At 38.1% G+C, this 19154-nt stretch overlaps 1 protein-coding gene across 3 annotated transcripts in view; it reads right to left on the reverse strand.

Annotated features, from left to right (window-relative positions):
* tenm1 (teneurin transmembrane protein 1) overlaps positions 1–19154 on the reverse strand; it is a 254249-nt gene that overhangs the window by 215584 nt on the left and 19511 nt on the right. For all 3 annotated transcript variants that reach the window (XM_077577571.1, XM_077577573.1, XM_077577570.1), the window contains exons 2-3: positions 14339–14611; positions 6662–6979 (exon numbers count right to left, since the gene is read on the reverse strand). In XM_077577571.1, coding sequence (XP_077433697.1) covers positions 6662–6979; positions 14339–14555 — 535 coding nt within the window. In that variant the 5' untranslated portion in view covers positions 14556–14611. The remainder of the gene's footprint in view (positions 1–6661; positions 6980–14338; positions 14612–19154) is intronic.

The raw sequence follows: 19154 nt of genomic DNA on the forward strand, positions 1-19154 counted from the left end.
AAAGAGTTTAAGGGGTGTGAACATGGCAATATTCTGAAAAAAAGCTCCAAATTCCAGGGTAAAATTTCTGCAGGAAGGATCTATAAAAGCTCAAATATATTCAGTATATGCATCCAATAATATTTGGTTAATTGCCCTTTGCAAGTTTCACCTCAACCGCACACTATTTTTTTCATAGCCATCGATCATTATCAACCCTTCTTACAATTCCAGTATAACTTTTCAGTATTAGAATGATCATTCTATTTTCCCTTGCCTTAGCTGTCTTTTTCAGATTGCTTTCTTTAGTGAATATTGTTGATAGCTTTCTGCAATAAACAGTCTCATGTTTGTGAGGTATTAACATACTTACAGTGTTTATGTGTCTGCCGGACTAAGATCTATAGCTTTAAGAACCGGGGGATATAGATCAACACTTGTTCATGGACTGTATATATATATATATCATTATGTCCAGTAACGCTCACATTTAACTGTTTTCAAATGTTGAGATATTGTTCGTTAATTCATTGATGGTCTACTGGACATTTTCTGTGAACGTGAGTGTGAAAAGTCGTCTGTTGCTAATGCTATACTTGTCATGTGAGTGATGCTGGTGTGGTGCACAGGGTGAAGTCCACCTTTTGACCAAAGTCAGCCAAGATAGGCTCCAGCTGCCCATAATTTGATGAGTGGTATAAAACAAGGTTGGCTGGATGGCTAACTGCACAGTTTCTAACACATATAGTATCTGTATTTTATATTGAAGTTAGTTATAGGTTGTTGTTGGTTGTTGTAGTTGTTGTTGTTGTTGTTGTTGTTGATGAACATGGTTTGAGAAATCACTGTTCAATAAGAACATGTGGCAAACAATTCTCTAAAGTGCAATTCAAATTAATTCATATATGTTAACATTGTTGACTCCAGTGAGTAAGCCAATAAATGAAATTATTCTGGATTTTTGCAGAAAATCAATTGTGTCGATTTTCATTTGTCGTCTTTTTATTAAGCGACACAAACAATATGACATGAAATGTATCAAAATAAGCCATGCTTTTGAGTGCTACTGCCTTCATTTGATGTGATTGCTAACCTGGGAATGGTAAATAGCTGAAGCAATTTCAAAACCAATTTTACTCCGACCATTATCTGCAATCTATGTCTGAAGTGGAACACTAAAATATATCAAGTATATTAATTTGGCAGGATCAAGCAAATATGAGGGAGAAGTCAAGTTTGAAAAGAAAAATAATGGAGGCGGAAGCCAATCTGAATTAAGTGCTTACTCGAACCAAGGTAATTGCGTTGATATTTGAGAGATCCTTTAAATTGACGGGATTTGCAGGTGTTTTATAATCTCACTGCTTGGTGGAAGAAACATACAAAGAACAGTGTGTTAATGCCAGGAGGTAGTCTGCAGCATGCCAAAGTGTCAGTGCAAAAAGATGAGAACAAAGGCGAGTCCATAAAGATAGACATTGGCCTTGAGGGAATGAATAATGAAAATCTGGTCACTTAATTAGCATTTCATTTTGAGAGTGCTGTAACCCACATTCCAGGCTCATGTTTTTCAATCCACTAGCATCATACCATCAAACTATCTCTATTGATTTGCATTTCAGTGACAACGTGTAGCAAGTACTGCAGTCATTTGTCTTTTACAGATTCAAGGAATGTCTTGGGTTTTCTTTCCCAAATTTACCTCGCTTTGGTGTTAAGTGTGCATTTTTATTTTCACAGCATCCTGCAGACACCATAGTTACCGTTATGTCTATTCAAGGATTTTAATAATAGTTGCTGTCTGCTGCAGTGAGTGACTGTGGACGAAGGCAGAGCCATATTACGCTGGAGTCTGATGTGAGATTGGCTAGTTACTAATGGATGTCATTTACATTAGGCTACATTATGAACATTTTTGTGAACATTTTATTTTGTTGTCACCCAATGTATGTGTAAATCAAATGCAATTGATTATTTTGTATTTATTTATTTTTTTTTTTTACTGTAGCCAGTTGGGGACTGGGAATAAATCCATCTCTTATTTAGTGTACCACAGTGACTACATCACATTTGCTTTACTGCATTGCAATATTGTCTATCCACGAAAACAGTGTTTCTCAACCCTGGTCCTTGGGGCACATTATCTAGCCTGTTTTCCATGTCTCTCAATTCCCAACGCAGGTGATTCCAATGAGAGCTCCTCAGCAAGCTCTGGAGAAGCTTGATAACGATCCTCACCTGCGTTGATATCGGAAGACATGGAAAACAGGCTGGATAGTGTGCCCCGAGGACCAGGGCTGAGAAAAACTGCACTAATATATGGTACACACATGGCATGATTTGTCTTTTTGTGGATATTAACTCATTCAAACCCCAAAACGTATAGATATGTCTTTTAATACTTTGTCCTGCACTCCCAAAAGCGTATACAGAAGGCTTTGACACAGCTTCTGATATGAAGAAGTCGCTTAAAGCAATGGTAGTTGTTACAAAAAACGGCCAGCAGGTGGCCATCAAACAGGGCCATGTTGCAACAAGCTTTTTTCCCAGTGTTTTCAACAGGCTTGTGAATAATGATGAAACTTAGCTATATTCTAATGATAATTGCTGCAAAAACGAAACAGATACAAATATGCTTTTTTTACCTGATAAAAGAAGAGACTCTAATCTTTTGTTTGGTAGGTTCCATGTTTTTTTATAGCAATAGAACAGAATATTCTGTGGACCTTGCAAAATCAGTCAAAATCCACTAAAACAGCCGGGAGCAAAGGGGGTTGCTTCAGCGAAAATGGCTGTGAGTGAATAAGTTAAACATAGTTTTGTTTCATGCTTCACTGTATTGTTTTCTTGTAGTTTGTTTTATGTTTGTCTCGTTAGGGTTTTGTGTCCCCTTGTTCTTGTCAGCCCTGTCCCTTGTGTCTACCAATCAGCTCACTTAGCCACTCGTCTCTTGTCCAGGTGTTCCTGGTTGCCTTGTCAGTTTTAGTATTTAGTTCCCTGCTTCCTTTCAGCCTTTGTTAGATCATTGCTTTTGCTTAGAGTACCTGTCAGTTGTCACGTCCAATCTAAAAGAAACAAAATAACACTCCAAGTCAGGTACATAGACTTACTTGTGCTTGACAAACAGATACACGGATGGTCAACAGAAAAAAACCTTGTTGGAGGCACAGAACCCCACCAGTTTTCTATGTGCTTTCACCAAACCCATCTTTATGGAAAAATATTTGTTTGTTGTTTCTTTTTCTTTCTTTTTTTTAATTTAAAATATATGTATAGGGTTTCCTGGTGAACAAAACCAAGAGTGTAGCCTTTTCATCGAATCTGAATCAAATGAATAGAATTTTCACCTTGAATTCAAAAAGTGTTGTGTTCTTGTATTCCCCATCTCCATGCAGCTTAAAGAAATGTTCAATTAGTTTTGCTAGATAGGTAGTTGTGCTGGACTACAATTGCTCAACTCGGCATTGCAAATCTGTTAGGATGCTGACCCCCATCACTCAACTCAACTCTCTATATAGGGCACCTTAGACAACTACCGCTGTTTTTGTAAGATGGAACTGAGGGACAGCCGATTCAATGAAAACAGAACAAGACCTAAAATTGAACCCGGTGGAACACCCTACGTTACGTTATACATGTGAATTCATATTGCACATATTAGACCGACCACATTATTATTTTTTGCTTGACATAGTATGAAGGAATTATAATGATAAAGAAATCACACGACGTACCATCACAACAGCCACAAGTCGACTACATATATACCAGGCAATGTAGCGTCATCATGTAATAATTTGAGTCGGGAGTATGCCTTGACCGACTCACCGAACCCCTGGGGTTTGATCGAATCCAGGTTAAAGATATAGAATAAAGATGTTTCATCTAGCATTGTTCAAAGTGAGGTACAATTCAAGAATATGCCTTTCCTGTAGTGTGTGCATGTTGTGTATACTTCAGTCATAAATGTACTCAACTGTGACTGAAGAAAAACTTCCTCTTCCAAATAATCAATGCAGCCTAAATATTCATGTATTTCTTTATTGAGCATGGGACCCCATTTGATTGTGTTAGTAAAGAATGATGTCATTATATAATGAATACCATTGATTAAATAAACATAAAAACTTAACTTCAAATGTTCCTGAAATTAAAATGTGTATGTAAACTATGCTTCTGGAGTAGCAATTTTGAATTTGGGAATATTTAAACGAGTGCCTAAAGGTTTCATTGTAAAGTGAACGGATGCGGTAGTTGAATTGTCAAACCAAAATGAATCCCGATCCAACCCAAATCTGATGGTTCAACAATACAGCTTGTGGGCTTTCCTCTGGTCATAACTGTGCGTCCCTGCATGTGCCAGTGAGAGTGTCGGTGATAAACTCCAGCTGAACCTTATTTTGTCTTTTGTACTGCCAATCTCCTCAACTCTAACATTGCACTCTTTGTCATCAATGCGGAGAGGTTGATATTTTCACGAGTTTGCCAGCAGGCTTGACTGATGCTCTGGAATGCCTACAGCCATCCTCAAGGGAGGTGTCACACTTGGACATAGAAACCACCAAAGCCCGCACACATGCAGCCTGCCTTATCTTTTTTTTTTTTAATCACATATACATAAAAGAATGCAGGCAGGCATGTGATGAATTTTAAAACGAAATCTTTCCCTTTGTCTCTCTATTTTCCTCATAACACATGCACCGACAACACATTCACTGACAAAATTGACTTGCCACCTTCAATCAGACGAGGACCAAATGGATTTCTGCCAGTTTTAAGCTGACATCATTAATGGATTTGTGAGGGGTGTGTGCTTTGAAGACAAAGGGAGAGCAAGGTCTGTCTGACTTAAAATGCACTTTCGTTTAGGAAGCAATGTAAGCTTTTGATTCGAGCCCCTTTACACCAAAATCTTTACTTTTTTAGCAAGTGTCTCTTACTTTTATTATCGATGCGAACAGGGGAGAGTATTAGACTTTGCTGTGGAGAGAAGTGTGACATCCATAATGTATTTCCTATTAGAGGATTCCACGCATGGACACACCTGGCCACGTGTCACAGTGGGATGGACAGGAAGTGGAAGAGAATAAATGAGAGCAGAGGAATAAAGGTTGCCAAGTAACAGATAGCAATTCAAGAGAGGGGTGAAGTATGAGTCAAAAGAAACAGAAGGGAGTGAATGTGTCGGGTTCACGAAGCCACTGGACATTTAGTCCTTCATGTGACACATAAAATCCACACATAAACCAGCTTTCATGGTGCATCGCAGCACTTAAGCCAATTGCTTTGAACATTTAAATCCTCTCCTCTCACCTGCGCCACTTCCATCCTTATTTGCGCCTCTTTTCTGCATGTCTATCTATCATTCTCCTTTTTTTGACCCCGGATAAAGATGGAGTGCCTCATCTTAAATGATAATTATTTTGGTCCATATGCACACAGCCATCACAAATTGATTACCGTGTAATGCTGCAAGCACTTCCACTCCCTCCCTCTCATTCGCTCCTCTTCCGCTGTGTGATTTTGCATTAGTCGGACTCCTTTTCCAATCAGGCTGTCATTAAAGTGCACCCCTGGGTGCATCCCAAACAACAACAAGCACACCCTAAAACCCTTCCTGCATAATTTTTGTCTTATACCACTCCACTTCAGCCCTCTTTGCTTAACATAGTTTCCCCTTTACCTATTTTCCCATCAACCCCTCATTTGTTTTATTCACATTCTAATTATACCATTACATTACCATTTGTATGATCTCATTAGCATTTTTGTTCACACTGTCTCTACCTTTTTTCCCCCTCTTCATCATTTTCAGCCGCTTGCTTTATGTTATCCTCAGCCTCTGAATACGTTCCACTTTTTCGCAGCACATAAACAGACAGTGCCCTTGGGGAGGAGTTGGAGAGCTCTGTCTTTGTTTGTGCGCACCTCTAACTAACTCTCCATCTGCAGGGAGCCAAGACCGCCAGTGCAAGACAGATAGTTGGCTCAATCCCAAGCTCCTTTCCAGTTGGACTCATTTCTTTACCTTAACCTCACAACGTCTCTCTCCTTCCCGGATAAAGCCCTCCCTAGGAGACAAATGTCAGCCGCTGACAGTCGCCAGTTACTCAAGACGCCTGACCCGATGATTAATAGACCTGAAAAAAAACTTACGCCAAATTAGTTTCAGCTTTCAGTGGATAGCCGATCCTCTCCAAATCATATGAAGTGGTTGTTCATAATTAGACTTTTCTAAAAAAAATACAAAATAAAAAATCACCACTATTCCCACCTTTAGGGAGCAAGCTGAGGTTGAATGACCAATAGCAAATACTCGTTATTTCACCACATAAAAGAGCCTTCAAAGAAAGACAAATTTAAGCAATAGCAAGACTCTGGAAACAGAGTTTCAGTCTTATAATTGCTTAAGGCTGTAACTCAAGCCATGAAAAGTGTTTGATGTTTTTATATTGTTTCAAAATGGATTTATATTCTATTCAATATGAAATGTGAAGGTGTATTGAAAATGCAGTTATGGAGAAAATTACAGAAGTTGCTAGGTTTCAGAATGTGCTGCACGGTACTTACATGCACAGTAATGCACCATCAAATGTGCACTATGCTGTGCTAAATTTTCTATCTCCTCTGGCTTTGATGGACAATCTCCTTATAGAGTGTGAAAAGAGGTTTTATCACTCACCATTATCGGGCTCAGATTTCCTGTCATGCTCGGTGTCTGTGAGAGACAGGGCAGAGTTGGCGCGGCTTGACAGGCAAGAGCTCTGCTCAGACTTCAAGCCACGCATCCACATGTGCTGCAGGCCGTGAGCGGGCGAAGGTTCCACTTCCGGCTCGGTGTCCACATCTGAACCTACGCCCAGGGAGTAGCCGCGGCTGCGGATGTGAGCGGTCGTTCCGGCGCATAATGCTTCCTCCTCCTCTTCTTGATGCTGCAGTTGTTGCTGTTGATGGACGAAGTCTGGACTCCTCATCTGACTGACCTTGCAGAAATCTAAATCTTCAGAAGGGGAGATGCGGAGACAGATTGAAAGCCTGAAGACAGCAAATCCTCTAATAATGCAGTTTGTTTGTTGTTTGCTTCAGCAGCTTTGGTGACCAGGTGTTGATAGATAGACAAACCAAACACTGGGGGAACATACATGCCTTATAATATTAAAAGATTTAGATAGTACTCAGAAAAATATTGGGTAGGGTGCATCAAAAAAAAATATATATATATATATATATATATATATATATATATATATATATATATATATATATATATAGATATATATATAGCTGGGAATCAAAAGTGTTACAATGTATCAAGAAATTACACATGCAAAATATTTATGCAATATATGATGGTTTAGGGGTGCCACCATGTATTTGTTTTTTTACTATTAGTAAATTGTGGTCAATGGGTGCAAAAGCAAAAGACTGCTTCTCAAGAAACTGTGAGGTGAAGTGACCTTCATTGTTTCAGTTGGGTATGTATAGTCTTATTATTATCATATATGTTGTGTGTGTGTTTGTTGTTTTTTTTACTTTTACAGTCATAGAGGCCTTTATATACGTTTGCTAACCTCAGTTAGGCTAGTTAAACAAACCTATTCAAAAAATGGTTACATCATAACATGTTAAGATGGACTAGTATGTTTTGCTTACAGCGTAATAAACCCTGATTGATATTAATGAGGAATTATTGACTGTTAAAAGAAATAAAACCATTTTATAGCTAAAAGTGTGCAGAATAGGTACTAGTAATGACCTAATTATTCTTGAGTACATTACACTATCATATCTGTAATTGTGTTTTTTTTTTTGTTTTTACTTTTACAGTCATTTAAGTCTTTATATAGTTTTTTTTGTGTTCATTACATAAAGCTAACTAAGCTAGCAAAGGTTTACAAACCACAGTTAGAGAACAACCCAATTTTAAAAATGGTTACTTCATAACGTGTTAAGCTGGACCAATAGCTTTTTCTATTTATATAATGAACACTGTTGGATATTAAATGAAAAAAAAAACATTTTGAAGGCTAAAATGGCACCAAAGCTAATAGAAATGACCCAATTATTGTTAGTAATCATGATTAAAAAGTGAGATCAATGTACGTGCAGTCAATGTGGTCAACGACTGTGCCGAGTGTGGCATCAAGCTCACATCTGATTTTGTTGGAGTGGCCACGGAGGAGCAGCATCTGCAGAATGTGCTCCAATCAATTCAACTTTATATGTGTCTAATTTCCATCACACTTCAAAAAATCAGGCTAAGTCCACACAGGCATGCTCCATTGAACACCATTCATTATGTCTACAGGACGAATGAATTTGAAGTTTTTAAGGTTGAGTTCTGAGAAATGTCCAAGTTCCCTCTAGGGGAAACAAACTAAATGAACTTTAATAACCCAAGAGAATATACTACTATTAAAAACTGTACTGGATTCAGCATTTCCCAGTGAACTTTGGACAATTACTCTAAAAATATCAAATTTTTACAAAATTTGCAAAAGTTTGTGTGCTTGGTGTCACCCCTACATTTCAATAGATTTCCTAAAAAAAATTGTTAAAGTCATTTTTTTGATAATTAGAACAAAATGCAAAATCCAAATTCATATTATCACATTAAAAATTCCCATTCAAAGTTGATGCACCCTAGTACAGGGGCACACCTTTTAATGAGACTCTATAAATCAAGGGCAGGTTCAGACTCATTATTGCCCCCTGCCATAAGGAAGCTATTACAAATGGGAAACTAACTCTATATTTCCTTTTCTTTTTCTGAAGGCTTTTGTCAAAAGCTCAGCATAATACTATACATCGATTTCACTGATGTTCTTTCAAAATTTTGTGTGGTCAACAAAGGTTGACATTAACACTACATTGATTCTGTCACAATTATGCAACTTTTTGGTTAAATTGTACTTACAGGGTAGTTTTAACCCCTTATCATTCTAGCATTTATAAGAAGAAAAATACATCTGGTCAACAAAACAGCATGTAATTTGAAGTTTGGTTACTTCTGAGCACATCCACAATCCAGTTATCAGCAATTCAACACATTTTTTCTTTACCTTGCCTGACAAAAAGATGTTTAAAAATGATGTTGAGTTGTACAGGTTAAACGTCACATGAATGGTGGAAAATGTTTAAAAATTATTTATCTTGGTTTCATATTTTTTCATCACAAAAGTCTGGCATTTGAACATGGGTGTGCAGACTTTTTCTAACTGTCCTTTTGGTGAGCCTTTTGTGCTGTTTAACAAGTGGAAACAAAATAGTATAACAACGTTTCTTACGGCTGAATTTGATGATGATTTGAATGATTGAATGGTTTGTTATTTTTATAAAGATTTTCTTTTATGATTTGATTTACCAGTATCATTGAATGCAGTACGTTTTTTTTTGTCATTAGTTTTTTGCATAGTACTTTTTTTTTACTCTTATTCAAGTAATTATTTGGAGGACTACGTTTTACTTTTACTAGAGTCATATTCTAAAGTAACAGTACTCTTACTTGAGTACATTTTTGGGCTACCTCTCACTCATTTTTTGAAAAAAATTTTTTGGGGATGGACTGCCCCAAAATTACTATGGATTCACAAAAGAAAATTCTCATCATATAATACTTTTGCCCAAATACCGTTCTAAAATTCTTAAGACTCATTTGAGATTGATAGGTCAAAATGACAGCCTTAATTTTTCTTGCACATTTGCAATGCAGCCATATCCTGTTCTGACTACCTGATGTGTGTTATTGAACTTGAGATGTATTGAACTGCTGCTCAAACAGAGCACTGATCTCATCTATATTCTCCTTGGTGGGGTGAAGAGATCAGATAAAGATCAAACCTTATTAATATTGACTCAGACTGAGGGAAAAATTGAGCCTTGCATGCTTTCAGGTATTAGAACGCCCTGCAATCCCAAGAATCAAGCCGTTATCTGAGAACATCAGATAAACTGTGTTAGTTCTCCGGTTACACCTCAATTCAATTCCATTCAATTCAATAGAGATTTTTTTCTTTTTTTTTCTTTATAAGAATAATAATAATATAGATGCAGCTGAGTAAATTGTCTTTCTTAGCTGCTTTGGCAGTTGTTTAGAATGTACATGTGGAAGAAATTGAGTTGATGTAATTTAAAAGAAATTGTGGCATGAATTGAAATCCAAACGGATTCTACTGAAGAAATGTAGACTGCAGATGAAAGGATGATTTTGTACTTCTGTTTTTAGCCTATTTGTTCCTAGATTGACAGAATGTATCCTACCTTCTGGATTTTCTCCTCTAAGCAACTGCACAATAAATAACAAATCACACAAAACAAATCACTGTAACTTGTGTGCCAGCAATCTGTCACTACTGCAGGAGGAAATACAAAATTTGGCCCACATTGAGATCTCAGGTTCTGTGAACAAAATAAACTGTTATGCATACACAAAAATATCTCCTGGTGGATACAATGACAGAGAAGTGCCTGACAAAACCCAGGAGTTTAGACCTGTTGGCCACTGGGATGAACATTAGTGTGCCATGGTGTCTCTGTGTTATATTCTGAGCACACACAAAAAAAGTGGCAAAGTGTACTTTTAGACTAAAAGTGCCTGTAGTTGGACAAGAGCAAACAAGCCAACCCCTTTTGATTTTTTTTAAATCAATTGTAACACAAAAAAGTTGCCATAATTATATATTTGAAGTCATTTCCTCTGAAATTGGGAAAAAAAGTTGTATAGAATTTGGTTATAAACCCCCCCTCAAAAAACAACAACACTCATTCCATTCATGTTTGGTTCAGTACTTGATCCAACTGAGACAAGCACATTTACATTTTGTTTGTTCAAGAGTGCAATTTCCACAATGAATGTGTGGAGGGCTTGTTCCACTTGATTATGTTTGATTCACTCACTTAAACCTCTCTAAATAGCACCATCTTGCTGTCCAGCTGCCATAATTCAAATGAAGGAAGCTGAAGTAGGTTTAAGTATGACACACTCATCTGCTTAGGCCTCATTTAACACATGTAGCAATAAGCACAAGAGCAATATTTATGTTTATGTTGTCCTCCAGCCAATCAGTGAACAAAGTTAATGGCACAAATGAAAAAGTTATGATGAAATATAGTGAAAGATGAACATAGTTTACATGATCCATTTCACAGTGTCCTATAAAGGGCACAATGGACCCGACTCGAGTAATAAACATATTACTTTTGCCCATATTAAAGTCCAAAGGAGAAAAAAAACAGAAGTTAATGGAGTGCACTTAAGTAGCACTTTTATTTTACCAAATGGTAAAGGCTCACATTCAACCATTCACGCATACATGCATACATACACCAATAGGACGCTGCAATGCACTGCCAGGCCTACTAGGAGCAAATTGGGATTCAGTATCTTGCTCAAGGACACTTCTATATGGTAAAGTTCGAGGATCAAACCCACAACTTTCAGGTTGGGAGACAACCACTCTACCACTAAGCCATGCCACCAAGTAAAATTAAAGTGCCGTGAAAGTAGGTGACACCCTACTCATTTTTTTTCATAAATTCCCCACTTTAATATCATCAGACAAATGCAACTTTCAAAGAAAACAGAAGTAAGTATTATTCAATAGTGGTTGTATTTTAAGGGAAAAACTATTCAATGCTACCTGACACTGTGAATGACCACTTAGACCCCTAGACCCAATGACCAATTAGGCCATTCTCAGCAGCAACAACTCAATTCAAGCATTTTCTATAACAGGCAATGAAATGAGTCTCTTATATTTCTGTGGCGATATTTGGGCTCAGTCTTTCCTGTTTTAATTCAGCAATGGAGTGTTACCGGCTTTGGCTATTGCCCACTCTAAAACCTTGATTTTATTTATTTATTTATTTATTATAGTTATTCAGAAATTGGTTTGTTGGTGAGTTTTGCTATATAAATTTGATGCATTATTCTTATTATTTCTCATCTGTTCTTGAATTTCTTTGAATGGTGGCATTTTATTGTAACTGGCCAACTTCATTTGATCAGACAGGTTAGATAAATTGTAAACATAATTTGAGCAGGTCTGGAGGTAATCTGTCTTGGGTGTGGTCCGTGAAAATGAATTCCAAAAGGATGTGGTTAAAAGGGAGTTAATTGAGGTTCTAACGATTTAGTTTTTTACACATGGCCAGGAATCGTATTTACTTGGATTACCTTTGTCTGATATTTTAATTTCTTTGATGATGTCAGACTAAATTGCGGAGAAACTGAAACAAAAATATTAATAATTTAAACGAGTAAAATATTTTTTTAAAGGTTCTACAGAAGTTACACTTCTAGTTATTATTTATAACAAATATATTTGCAATCCTATATTATCCCGCAGTAGAATAATATAAATGCAATAAAACAATTGTTTTACATAATGATGGCACTTAAATATGTTAATCATCCAGTAGGAGTGTTTACATTGAATGAGACTGGCTAATAATAAAAAGGGTGCATTTCATCAACTATTGAGTGTACAGAGCAATTGCTCCCTTCCCCTTTATTCCAAAAACTAATCAGAAGAAAACTGATTTATTTGGACAGTGATGATTTTCTGTTACGCTGACATGACACAAAGGAAATTATTATGGTCAGCAGCGCTATTTACTGGCAAAGAATCCGATATAGCTTTGTGCCTGACCTCAGCATCTCATACGTAGAGCTTCTCAGTTGCTGGACTGGGTGGGATGTACCATTAAATTGACCAAAAATAAAATAAAATCCCATCTACTGTATGTGACATCAGGAAATAGAAAAAGGAACAGCAAAGAAAGGCAGACTCATATATGACAGGAAATGTGAATAATATGCTTTGGGAATAAGATGAATTGCCTGATCTCTGTCATCCATTAAAAATGTCACTGGAGGCGATGCCCCCCTTAACAGTTGGTTACTTAGGCAGGCTATACTTTATATAACTCTGTTGCCCAAAGATGAACAGATGTGCTTCATATTACCAGCTATCATTGACATTTGAAAGGCTGCTTTGGGGGATCGTTTGCACCTGACCGTATGATGTGAATGCACGTCATCAGTATCATATGGTACGCTAATAACGTTCTTTTTCTATTTTTTTTCATATAATGGAAAGACAGCGAAACTTGAATAGACAAATGCTGGCACACATCGGTGATGACTGATGGTCATCGTGGGTGGTTACACGCAACAGGACAAAATCCATAGTAGGCGGTAATTTAAAATATGAAATCGCAGGAATGGCTTGTCCAAATGGCTGCAACGGTCATGGATGGATAATGTTGCTTGTTAGCATGCTGTGATGGTCTTGCCGAAAAGCAGGACGTTAGGGTGGCAGAAAGTGCATCTATTGATCACGGTGAACCCTGCACAGCAGCACAGTCCTGATGAGGTACAGCTTCTCTCTTAACACCATACATGACCTGCATAAAGGCCATCCATCACAGCACGCTCTGGCCCATTTCTCTTCCTGTCACCGGCAGGGAAGAATTTCTTAGTGTGTATACGTCAGCGTTACCTCATGTGTGTCTGTGTCTGTGTGTGTAATGAAGGGTGGTGTTCCACCCCAGGTGAGGCCAAAGAGGTTTGGGGCTGACCCAGTTTAGCTGTGGGAGGGAAATATCACCTCCGTGGAGGAGAGGTAATTGGCTGCCTCCAACTGTCCTTCTGGCTCATTGTAGACTGTAATAGGTAATTCACATAGGCCCTTTTTATATAAACCTGTGTGTGTGGGCATATGTGTGTCTTTGTCCGCCTTTTGAGCCGCTTCTGTGAAGCTTTGAGGGTGCACTTATAGGTAAATAAATATGGAGGACCAAAACTGGTAAAATTTTAAATAAATACATCAATAAATACATAAATAATAATAATTTAATAATAATAATAATTTAATAATAATAATAATAACAATTTAATAATAATTCAAAAAGTAAATACAAAAAAATAAATATAAATGGAAATAAAAACAACAAAATGTGTATATAACCATAGGGGGGAGCGCTTTTTTTTTTAACAGCAATGTACGTATTTTATAAAAATGTATGAAGGTTTGAACATTGAGAATGTTTAAACAAGAAAGAAACGTGAGAAAATGTAAATGCCTCCATAAGAAAAGTGTATAAACTGTGTGGTGAGGGGTTTTAGAGCCTTAAAACATTTATAGCAAATGTAAAACATAAAGCTTACTATTTCATTTATTGCAAGTATTTTTTGGAACCTAACCCCAGCTGAAAACGACGCAACACTGTATTTTATTTAATTTTTTGTATTTAATTTTTTAATTAAATTTTATATCCATATTTATTTATGTATTTATTTCTTTTTAATTTGGGCAGTTTTCCATAAATAAATTCATGCCTTGAGCATATGGGATACCTGGCTGAGCTTGGCTGTAGTTGTTCTGTCTTTCACGGTGCGAGCCAAGCGTGAGGCGTAGCTCGTGTGTGTAGTCAGGCAGGGTTTCACGTGAGGTGTAAGAGCGGTGGTGAGCGTGACCGTCCTCGCTCTCATCAGACGAACTGGTATAGGACATCTCCATTTCATGGCGGCCCTTAGACAGCGGCTGGTAGGGTTTACTGTCCATCTCCTCCATGGCTTGAAGGGCATCCACTTAATCACTCAGCACAGCCACAATGCAGAATACGGAGTCTGGAAAAGTGAAGGTGGGAGGGGGGGAATAGGGTAGGGGTTGGGGTGGGTAAAGGTGAAAGAATGGCGAGGACAATGGAGGGGAAAAGTGATGAACCGGTGCAGGGAAATGAAAGGAAGCAAGGGATTGAATGGGCAAGGTAGAAGAAAAATAGCACAAGAAGTGTGTTATTGAACACAGTGGAACAGTACTGCAGCATCTGCTCATTCCTATTACACTAGACATTCATAAACAGTATTTGGCCTCTTTGATATTTCACACCAAAGGTTAGCTCCAAATCAATATACTTAGAATGGACTGCAGTTGGCCTGAATAAGGGCCGATGGTTTTCCTTCACGTGCTGCGATTTCGCTATTAATCTCCTACAGACAACTCTGGACAGGTTTCCGATTAATCAAAAATGTGTTGCTTTTATTAATAAACACAGTGACTCAGTCACCATTTCATTACATAATGATGAAACACTTACAAACCACAGAGTCATTGCCCTTCTAATTTGAGTCATCTTAAGTGACTTCTTTCAGCTCCGTTCAATTAGTCTTGTTCCTCTTCCCACGATATTGAACTCTTCTGCAATGTGCTTTTAACGCCAAAACTAATGATTTAAATGATCGGGACAATGATTCGCAATGTAGAACATGTAATCAGATATTACTTCATTCATTATCATCAGTTTCAGTGGCATGTTATGAAAAAAAATGTGACGGGATGTATGCTACAAACCAGAACACTCTGTAGCGTATTTTTAAATATAGCAATGTTATGAACTTTACAAACAACAAAAATGATTCATTAGGCCTTATAAAAAAGATTAGAAGAGAATTATATATTATATAGGTGCAACAATTAATTGATTAATCAAAACTAATCAATTATCAAAAGAATCAATGATTTTTTTTTTTAATCGATGAATTATTTAGATGGCTTGTAATGAATAAAATAAATAGTCCAAATCCTTGGAATTTCAGCTTTTCAACAGTATTTTGAGATGTATGTAGTCCTACTTGAAAGCAGATTATCTTTGTACTGAATCAAAATAAAAACATTTTACAAATCATCTTCCTTTACTTTGGAAAGCAATGATCAACATTTTTGTGTATTTTCTGACATTTTACAAATTGAGTAACTAAACTAGAGATGGGTGAGTATCGATACCAGGTGTCAGTATCGAGCCGATACCAGGCTTTACTTCATTCAAGGTATTTGGTACTAGTGATGGCGACTGTTTTACAATCACAAACTAAAAATTAGAACAATAGAAAATTGGCATGAATTTCATGCATTATGAAGGAAAAATGCTATAATAGAATATATAGGTCATTCTTTAAAAGTATCTGTCATTTTTTTACAGGGAGCTTTTGTGTATCAAAGGTGCTTGTGATATCAGTACTTGGTATCTGTATTGTTGATTCCTCAAAAGTTGGGTACTAGTATTGTTATCAGTCTGAAAGTGATATTGAACATCCCAACTAGTAATTTAATTATAATTAATTTATGTTTGTGGATTTTCTGCACTGTTAATTTGAAATAGGATCCTTCATCAATTAATTGCCCAAATTATTATTATTATTATTATTATTATTAATAATAATATTAATACTGTCTACTTAGAGTTCTTATTGCTCTATCATACCTGTCTCTGCGTTCACACTGCAGCTCAATTCAGTATGTTTTTTTCATGCAGTGTGAACGGTACAATTCCGATGTTTTCACACCCGACCCGGGCCTCTTTCGTATGTGGATATAAATGGGATATGTATGCGATGCATCTGCACTGTGAACGCTCATCCGCACGCATCCGATTCATACGTCATCAAAAGCCTGATATGCGCTCTGCGCGGGCGGTAGCGAGTGCTTGGAAGGGAGACGACTGACACGTCTGTGAATATTTAAAGCTGTTTTGAATAACAGTGTTGATTTAATCACACTTGAAACATGAAGCATGAAGTTGGCATTTGTGGCGACCGTGGAAATTTAGCCCTGCAGATGATTCATCACACAACGCAACGCAACGTCATCTTCAATAAAATGAAGATATCGAGGGGTCTTCCCTCATTTCCCCCAAATATTTCTACTTCTTCCAACCTCGCTACTCTGGCGTTAGGAGATGGGAAAAAATTAGTTTGACGAGTTTCTACTCTGATTGTAAACACTGACGCTCGAGGAAGCCGAGGACAGCAGCCAAACATGAGCGAGCGTGAAAACAGTCCACCAATTGGGAGCGGGTGTACATCTTGATTTGCATAATTTATGCAGGCAAGAAACATAAACTTCTAACACGTCCGCGAAAGGAGTCCACCAGCCCACCAATCAGTAACGCGCGTTGGCACAGCTAAATTTGCGTATGGCACTGATAAAGGTCGCTTGCCTCGGCGGTAAAGCATTGCGAGTCTGTTAATTCCATGAACACTACAACGTGATGTTGTTTTGGGTGTACTTCACTCGAGGTGTGCTCTTTGCGCATAAAAGTCGCATCACGGGCGCGTTGCGGTCACATTAGATGTCGCATTTGTTTTTTGTAATGTGAACAGTACATAAAAAGATCGGATTAAACAAAAATTCCAAATTGGGCATCACGCCCTGCAGTGTCAACGTAGCCATAGTCTCGTGACAAAATGGCAGCATGCCCCATGCACACTACCAAATAAATTATTCCTCAAAAGTCTCTATAAGTATTGATGTATTTATTTACGAATGAATCAATATTGCATTTTCAATGTAATCCCTACTCTAAAAGAAAACTTTCTGACAAAGTGCCTGGATGTGGTGATGACTGGCACCCCTTGTCCCTAATGCAAAGTCACCACTGATTAGCTTTCAGGTACTACGCCCGGCCTGAAGTATTTCCGGCAGATATAAAGCTTCTAAATGGAGCTTGAGAGGGTCATTCCTCATAGAGACAAAGTGCTGTGGTATTGACCTCTTCAGGGAGTCCTGTAGTCCATATATCAAAGCCATTAGAGTGTGCCTGCTCAATACCTCAGAGATATGCAGCAAAGGGTCATCACCACCAGTCTGATACCATCCAAGTTTACAGCTGACCTTTTCTACCAATACAATAATGTTTTTTTATTCCACCTGAAAAGCTCTCTTGGCCTCCTGCTTACCCTTCTCATTCTGGAGACAATCTTGTAACTTTGGGTGAATGTTCTCTGCACTCGCTTGTTTGTACCCCCAAAAGCACATAACGACTTTAGCATGGATGACCAAATTTGAATGCACATGCAAATGAATGTAAAGGTAAATAAGGTAAATTCCACTGATTGTCACACCCAACTAGTGGGGGTGAAATTCGTTCTCCGCATTTGACCCATCCCCTGAGGGAGTGGTGAGCAGCAATGATTGCGCTCGGGAATCACATGGTGATCTAACCCCCCCAATTCCAACCCTTTATACTGCGTGTCAAGCAGGGAGGCAATGGGTCCCATTTTTATAGTCTTTGGTATGACCCGGACGGGGATTGAAACGACAACCTTCCAGTCTCAGGGCGGACACTCTACCACAAGGCCACTGAGTTGGTAATGTGTTAGCCAAACAGGCTAAATCAGAAAAGGCAGAATTTTCTCGCTGCACACATTTTCCTATCCGCCTTTGTGCCTGAAGCGCAGTCTGGGTGGAACCACCTCGAAACGCGGTCGTCAACCGCCAAATCTGGATTTCCGCACATTTTCTCGTCAAGCAAAGCAACTCCCTTCTTACGCGTTTCAGAGGCTGTAGTATGATGGTGAAACATCGTATTGCACTTGATGTTTGCGGTGCTCTCCCAAAATTTCCTAGGTGAATATCATCAAAGTTAGCTAAAACAAACCTTTCTTTACACATGTTGCTAATCATGCTGCATCACGAGAGACAAACCCACCAACAATGTGCGTATTCTGTTTGAGTGAACGGAAAATTTTGCACCTGCAATTTGGGATCCAAGCAAACCAGGCCCACAGCATCATAATTATCTTTGTCTCACAGAACTGTACAATAAACTGTAACCCTGAGCCCCTTTCCTCTTTATTGGCAAGACATATTGTGGGAAATCAAAGCCCACTATTATCTCTGCTGCTTTGTCAGGATACGATTGACTGGTGTCACCTTCTCTTTGGTACAGCAAGGAGTGAGTATACATTACCCGTGAGCTGTGAGCTTGCTTCAGGCACTGCCTGCCGTTTGTCTCCGCAGAGGCCCTCTGTCCTGTTTCATGTCTGTCACACACTTACATGCACGAATGAAGGCATGCAATCATGCACCCTCTGAACTGCCTTGTTCGCCGTCAAGTGTTGTATGCACACGGAAGCAGCACATAGATTGACATGCTCGATCAGGTTTGTTTGTTTTCTTCTCTTTTCTTTCAGACAAACTTACTTCTGACCTGGGCAAAGTCCGCACGGTACATCGAGCCCATCTACGGCTTGTGACCGGCCTCTGCATTGTTAAAGTCATAATAAAATGTAAAATAGGTCAACTTAATACTAGTCCTAGTGTTAGCAACATTTTTAATTTATGTATGGTGGAGTGAAGAGGATTTGCTCTGATATTATGCATAGCAACAGT

The sequence above is a fragment of the Vanacampus margaritifer genome, chromosome 10 (genome assembly GCF_051991255.1).
Source record: "Vanacampus margaritifer isolate UIUO_Vmar chromosome 10, RoL_Vmar_1.0, whole genome shotgun sequence".
NCBI lineage: Eukaryota > Metazoa > Chordata > Actinopteri > Syngnathiformes > Syngnathidae > Vanacampus > Vanacampus margaritifer.